Source organism: Limulus polyphemus, unplaced genomic scaffold, assembly GCF_000517525.1.
Source record: "Limulus polyphemus unplaced genomic scaffold, Limulus_polyphemus-2.1.2 Scaffold1873, whole genome shotgun sequence".
In the NCBI taxonomy this organism is placed as follows: Eukaryota; Metazoa; Arthropoda; class Merostomata; order Xiphosura; family Limulidae; genus Limulus; species Limulus polyphemus.
Window position 1 is genome coordinate 215870 of NW_013667483.1, and position 8123 is coordinate 223992.

The window sequence follows — 8123 nt, forward strand, 5'->3', positions numbered from 1 at the left end:
GCTGACTTACGGGTTGGATAAGATATTATATACTATAATGTTTTATTTTGTATGGCTGACTTACGGGTTGGATAAGATATTATATACTATAATGTTTTATTTTGTATGGCTGACTTACGGGTTGGATAAGATATTATATACTATAATGTTTTCTTTTGTATGGCTGACTTACGGGTTGGATAAGATATTTTTCGCAAGCATTCCTAGATACTTCAAATTCAGAAAGATAACTGTTACTCAGATTTTGCTTTTTTGTTCGAGATTCTTAAGATACATAGATTGTGTTTCACTCTAGTGCCCCCAGCGGAATGTTTGCGGACTTACAATGCTAGAAATCGGATTTCGATACCCGTGGTGAGCAGGTCACAGATAGCCCATTGTGTAGCTTTGTGCTCAACTAGAAAACAAACAAACAAATCACTCTGGTACACAAGAGATAGAGTTAGACTGGTGAGAGATCGTAAATATAGCTTTCCTTCTCCTCACTCGACAAACCAAAAACTTGTTCAAGTGTTTTAATTTTAAAAGTTTGTTTTGTACAAAAAAGACCGTGATTGTCTACACAATGTGTCCAGTCTCTCTTTTTCTTCTTCTTTTTGTCTAAAGATCTAGTCAAAGGAAAAGAAAATTCAAGCACTGTTCTTTAATACTATGAGCATATGAAGAATACTACTGGTTACACTGAGAATACTACAAAAGTAAGATATTAGGGCTATGTGTAACTTATTAATAGCTGAGTTTAACTACAACTGACTTGAAACTGAGAACTTTATGTATTAGTGTCAAGTAAAGTCGGTCCAGAACAGGAAAATACAATTATAACAAACACAACTTATTTCGAATTAAAATTCGATGTAAAATATAGTTTTTATTTGTTTTAGAGCAAAGCCACATTGGACTATCTGCTGTATCCACCGCGGGAAATCGAACTCCGAATTTTAGCGTTGTAAGTCCGTCAACTTACCGCTGTCCCACCTTGGGACCAGTAAAACACAATTGATGTTATTAAACTGGAACTTTAGACGTGAAATCCAGACTAAACTGGAATTTCAAACATAAAAGTCAGTTTGAGAGAACGATACGCAAAAAAAAAAAAAAAAAATCGTTTGTTTTGAATTTCGCGCAGAGCTACACGGGGGCGCTAGCCGTCCCTAATTTAGCAGTGAAAGACTAGAGGGAAGGCAGCTAGTCATCACCACCCACCGCCAACTCTTGGGTTATTCTTTTACCAACGAATAGTTGGGTTGACCATCACACTATAATGCCCCCACGGCTGAAATGGTGAGCATGTTTGATGTGACGGGGATTCGAACCCTTGAACCTCAAATTACGAGTCAAGGGCACTAACCACCTGGCCATGCCGGGCAAAAAACAAAAACAGACCTGGAGTTTATAAAGATAGGAAAAGTGCAACCGGATTGGAAATAAGTACGAAGACAGCGTTACACATGAAAGAGGTTATAACAAAGCTCAGAATTTTCTTTTAAAAAACGAATAAATCAGTTTCATGTAAATCTGATCTTGATATAATAATCTCAAGAATCTAAAATTGGACGAGAGAAGCCGGAAATTTGAGTTTTTAAATTAGGTAATAAAAATATAACGTGTAAAACGTTAATGAATATTTAACAGCCACGAGAGCAGTGGAGTCTGTTTAAAAGGCGACGTGAAAAGTAATATAACTGGTGATTGATTTCACGATACGATGACTTTGAAACCCTGTCGTTTGACCAAGATAAGCGAAGTTTTTATTTGTAAGAGGTTTATTTAAAGTAAAGCTTAATACGTTTACTTTTCTTTCACCCGAATTAATAATTAAAAAAATATCACATTCAGATTAAACAAAATTCAATGGATTCATATTACCTGCAACGTAAATAATTTCTGGGTTACAGTGCGTAACTTATTGACTTGAAATTAGAGTTATGTTGTTAGGATCAAGACATTTCCGGTTAAGTTAATAAAAATGAATATATATATATAACTAAAACTTAAAAGGCAAAACTCCGAGGTCTTAGGCCTAACCTGGAACTGGAATGGAAAGGCTTTAGAACCCAGCTTGCTCAAGAGTCTTTCTTGCATGCGAGTCAAAGTGTAACTTTTTTCTTCACTAGGCACAGGATAGATTTGTTCACTAGCCAGACACAATTCCTTGACGAACTGCAAACCCATAACCTCATCTTCCTCTCTTCCGTATCTGAAAGTGGCAATAATTTGTCCAAAAACCTTCCGGTTTTTCAAGTAATCATCGTCAACTGTGATGACGCCATCTACGAAAACAAGAAAATGAACAATTTTTTTTTTTGTGACAAATGAAAAAATATTATAATTTTTTATGTCTCTGCATATTATGCAACAGCACATACAAAACGTTTGTCTGTTTTTCTTATCACAAAAAGTATCCAAACAAACAATTTTTGTTCTGTTTCATACTGAAAAACAAAAACACAAGAAACGCAAACGAAGTATTTTCATACAGCAAAACAGGGATAGTTGAGGTTTCACATTATCGTTTGTTAGAGTATAAAATATCCAAATAAACTGTTTTAATTTGTGTTGTACACAGAATCGCAGAGCAGTGTATCGGTAATTCTGGGATTAACTCATTGTTCAATGACTGTATCGGTGACTCTAGGGTTAACTCTTTGTTGAGTGACTGTATCGCTAATTCTAGGGTTAATTGTTTGTTCAATGACTTTGTCGCTAATTCTAGGGTTTACACTTTGTTCAGTGACTATATCGGAAATTCTAGGATTAACTCTTTGCTCAGTCTCTGTATCGGTGACTCTAGGGTTAACTCTTTGTTCAGTAACTGTATCGGTAATTCTCGGGATAATTCTATGCTGATTGACTGTATCGATAATTCTGGAGTTAACTCTATTGATCGACTGTATCGGGAATTCTGGGGTTAATTCTTTGTTCAGCCACTTACTTGCGTAAGTTAGATTTTTTTATTTAAATATATAGTGTTGTGATGCACTTAGCTCATACTCATTGAGTTAAACTACAACATCAAAGGTACTCAGTGAGATAAACTACAACATCAACGGTACTCAGTGAGATAAACTACAACATCAACGGTACTCAGTGAGATAAACTACAACATCAAGGTACTCAGTGAGTTAAACTACAACATCAACGGTACTCAGTGAGATAAAGTGATAGTATTTTTGTGTACCTTTTTATTGTATGACTTATTTGTTATTAGGGACTATGCAACCAGTAAATTCCTAGGCCCGAAACCATGTTGGTAGATAAATAGTTTAGAAAAATGCATTTAAAAACCGACAGTTGATGTCTCCTATGTACTTTACAAAGAAAACGAATGATTTCACTTACTTTATTTGATCACCTATTTAGACTGGTCTGAAATGAATGATATAAAAACAAGTCGGTAATTTGAGGGTTAGTAAAAATCTATGTTCGTTGGTTGTTTGACTTGAATTTCGCTCAAAACTACCTGAGGACAATCCGCACCAGCCGTCCCTAATTTTAAAGTAACAGACTAAAGGGAAGTCAACTAGCTAGTCAACACCACCCTCTCCCACCTCCAGTAGCACAGCTGTATGTCTGAGAAATTACAACGCTAGAAACCGGGTTTCGATACAGATAGCCCATTGTGTAGTTTTGTGCTTAACTCGAAACCAAACAAACAACACCATCCATTGCCAACTCCTTAACTATCTTTACCAACGAGTAGTTGGATTGACCGTTACATTGACGCCTTCACGGCTGAAATGACGAGCATATTTGGCGACGGGTTTCGATCCGTGGGTTGCGAGTCGAGTGCCCTTACCACTAGCCCATGAAATGCCTTGAATCTCTGTTTAAAGTTGGCTTTTCCGCCAATACTTCGTGCTGTGCAAAGCGAATAATAGATTTTTAAAATTAAAAAAGTGTAAAAAAAACGTCCTTAAATTAATTAGAACAATATATTGAAAATATACTGATATACTATAGAACACATCATTGCGTTATTTTTAAGGCCGAAATATTTTTAGAAATTGGAGGTTGAAACATACAGTTCATGTTTTATAGTTTTTAAGTTATACAAACATCTTTTTTTGGTTACGTGCTATTGATTTTAATCAGAATTGTATATTATAAAATGTTTAAAAGTAGACTGGTTCCAATAGCTACCGACGTTTCGCTTGATTGCACAACGTTGGTTATGTACAAGTATCATTACAATTAACCTCAGCTTCCAATAACCTTGTTGATTATATCATAATCTTATCACCAAAAGCAATGAGTGCGTCGCAGTATCAGTAAATGAGACCATCATATTTGTATCTCATCTTCGTTCAATTATATTTTTTATAAAGAATGGTAAATTACCATCACCATAATTTACCATATGAAATGTCTGAATCTTCAAATGAAGTTCCAGCATCATACGGACATTTTGTTGTAGAATTACTGCATACTAGGAAAGATTTACGAAGAACCAGGCAATTTTGATAAGATAATACACGTTTAAGCTCTTAGTGATAGAGAAAAACAAAGCCACAGCTTAGACTTCTTTAAAAAAAACACAAAATAATCTGTTATGAAAGATTCACGAAAAACTAGGCAATTTTAATAAGATAATAATACACATTTAAATTCTTAATGATGGAGAAAAACGATGCAAGAGTTTAGACAGAAGAAACGGGGTTTCATAATCATAAGTAGTAAACAACTCAGAATTTGTAATTACAAAAAAAAAAGGAAAACCTGAACCATGAATATCCTGTTTGTACATGATGTACTGGTACGTTTTCAATGATAATTGGATTATAACATTTGCTTGGTTTAAAACCTTATGTTCTAGGTCTTGCTGTGAAGAGAAACTATAGGTCTTCCAAGAACAGTATAACAATAGATTTTTACTTTTTGTTTTTTGGTTCAAGATGGAGCTCGTAAAATAAGTAAAAATATCCAACTTTTAAAAATGAACAATAAAATAATTGATATATATAAGTTGAAAATAAAATATTCAATTAAAAACTCTACATGTTTCGGTGGGAAAAGTTCCACCTTCTTCAGGAGACCAGAAGAAACACAGGAATGGGCATAGAATGTATTCAAGATGAAGCTGTTCTGAACTTTATATGGTCTGGTGTCAGGGCACTTGACTCGTAATCTGCGTGTCACGAGCTCGAATCCAGTCACCGAACATTCTCGCCCTTTCAGCCGTGAGAAATGCTATAATATTAGAAAGGAGCATAATTTGGTGTTAAGAAGAGGCATAATACGGTATTAGAAAAGGAGCATAATTGGGTGTTAAGAAGGGGCATAATACGGTATTAGAAAGGAGCATAATTTGGTCTTAAGAAGGGGCATAATACGGTATTAGAAAGGAGCATAATTTGGTGTTAAGAAAGGGGCATAATATGGTATTAGAAAGGAGCATAATTTGGTGTTAGGAAGGGACATGTTTTAGTATTACGAACACTACTCCAAACATTTCAGAACAACTAACACATAATCTGAACATTTCGAACGAAACGTCTAATGTGCATGATTATCAGCTTTATGCAGCTTGGTGATCAGATATCTATTTGACGGCAATAATTATTATAACCGAAACAATAAGCTACAAAAATAGCTATTAGCAGTTCGTGTTAAATATTGGATATTAACTGATGATAGATGGTTAGTCGGGGGGGGGGGGCATTAAAACAAACTTTATGATTAAGTTCAAAAACCAAATGACCACAAGTAGGAAAATGCTATCATTCGAATATAAAGCCTCCCCTTCCCTGTGGCTCAGTGGTAGGTCCCAGGGCATATAACCCTAAAAATTGGCACAGACAGCCCATTGTTTAGCTTTGAGATTAACATACACAAACTAATTAGGCGTTAGAGGGCGGTACAATAATTTAGTTCATTCTTGGAATCATTTAATTTTCAGGTTTTCTAATATCTCTAAATAGGAAACTGTTTTACTTATGGGTGTAATTATAGTATATTTTTTGTTATGACTAGTTGAACATATTGTTACCTAACACATTTATTTACTCCTGCCCCCCGGTGGCTCAGCGGTAAGGAAGTGCGCTAGTAACGCTAAAAATCTGATTTCTAAACCCGCGGTGGGCAAAGCAAGGATAGCCCATTATATAGTAAACATTATTTATTATACTATTTGGCCACAAATATTTAAAAGATTACGACTCAAGGAACAACGCCCAAAATGGGATAAATATTTTTACTCCGCTGTTGACGAACTAGACCATTACAGTTCCTTGATATTCTTCATATAAACACATCATGTCTAATTTAAATAAATTATTATTTCTACCACCAGAGACAGAGGAACTGTTTTTTTCGAACCAATCGTGCTAAATTACATATTAACCCGTTGCAGTTGATATATTTTTTTATTATTACAAATTCTGACGATTTGGTATTTACAAACAACAAGAGGTGGCGCTGCATTAATATAAAACTGGAATACATAATTGGTTATTTAAATATATTTTCATGCTTGTATTTTGGGCTGGTGTTTTACTTATACATGCCATTTGTTAAGTGTGATTACTTATGTGATAACTCAGATATTACTAATATTCAGGCCCGGCCTGGTCTAGTGGCTAGCGAGCTCGAAAAGTGAAGATTTTTGTACGGTCCGCAAATCATTTACAAAAATATCGCGCGCTCCGTGGGTGAACTTAAGATTTATCGGTCAAATCTCATTTTTCGGTTAGACAAGGGTAGCCCAAGCGTCAGCGGTGGGCATTGTTTACTAGCTGCCTTTCCCTCTAGTTTATTACTTCAAAAGGGCTATGCTTAGATAGTAAGCATTTAGTAAGCTTCACATAGCTTGAACTGTCACTGTTTACTCGTCATTTAGTAAGCTTCGCATAGTATGAACTGTCATTGTTTACTCGTCATTTAGTAAGCTTCACATAGTATGAAATGTCACTGTTTACTCGTCATTTAGTAAGCTTCACATAGTATGAACTGTCACTGTTTACTCGTCATTTAGTAAGCTTCAAAATGACGAGTAAACAGTGACAGTTCAAACTATGTGAAGCTTACTAAATGACGAGTAAACAGTGAGTTCATACTATGAGTAAGCTTCACATAGTTTGAACTGTCACTGTTTACTCGTCATTTAGTAAGCCTCACATAGTATGAACTCACTGTTTACTCGTCATTTAATAAGCTTCACATAGTTTGAACTGTCACTGTTTACTCGTCATTTAGTAAGCTCCACATAGTTTGAACTGTCACTGTTTACTCGTCATTTAGTAAGCTTCACATAGTATGAATTGTCATTGTTTACTCGTCATTTAGTAAGCTTCACATAGTATGAACTCACTGTTTACTCGTCATTTAGTAAGCTTCACATAGTATGAACTGTCATACTAAATACTAAATATTGTAAATATTCTGTTAACACAGAAACATATAGCAGTCTGACCGTCAAAATTATATATTCCCTTCCAGACTTGGCCTTACCTAATTGTCAGCATTCCCGAATTGTTAATCCGAGGATTGCAGGTTCACTTTCCGTTGTTCCCAAAATCGGGTTATTCATTTTTGGACTGTGTGTGCGCTATAAGGGTAACAATCAAATACCACTTTTCGGCTGGACAAGAGTAGCCCATGAGTTGGTGGTAGATGCTATTGGCTAGTTGTCTTCCCTTTAGAATATTGGTGCAAACTAGGGACAATTATACGCAGATATTTCTTGTCTAGCTCTGCTCGAATCTTCTAGAAGACAGTCTATTTCCTTTATTATGGGTCGAATCTTCTAGAAGACAGTCTATTCCCTTTATTATGGGTCGAATCTTCTAGAAGACAGTCTATTCCCTTTATTATGGGTCGAATCTTCTAGAAGACAGTCTATTTCCTTTATTATGGGTCGAATCTTCTAGAAAACAGTCTATTCCCTTTATCATGGGTCGAATCTTCTAGAAAACAGTCTATTCCCTTTATTATGGGTCGAATCTTCTAGAAAACAGTCTATTCCCTTTATATGGGTCGAATCTTCTAGAAGACAGTCTATTTCCTTTATTATGGGTCGAATCTTCTAGAAGACAGTCTATTCCTTTATTATGGGTCGAATCTTCTAGAAGACAGTCTATTCCCTTTATTATGGGTCGAATCTTCTAGAAGACAGTCTATTCCCTTTA

At 35.3% G+C, this 8123-nt stretch overlaps 1 protein-coding gene across 1 annotated transcript in view; it reads right to left on the bottom strand.

Annotated features, from left to right (window-relative positions):
• Positions 1-8123, bottom strand: part of LOC106465220 (arrestin homolog) — a 22977-nt gene that overhangs the window by 11113 nt on the left and 3741 nt on the right. Inside the window, exon 3 of the mRNA XM_013925422.2 lies at positions 2026-2270. Within this exon, the coding sequence (XP_013780876.1) occupies positions 2026-2270 (245 nt within the window). The remainder of the gene's footprint in view (positions 1-2025; positions 2271-8123) is intronic.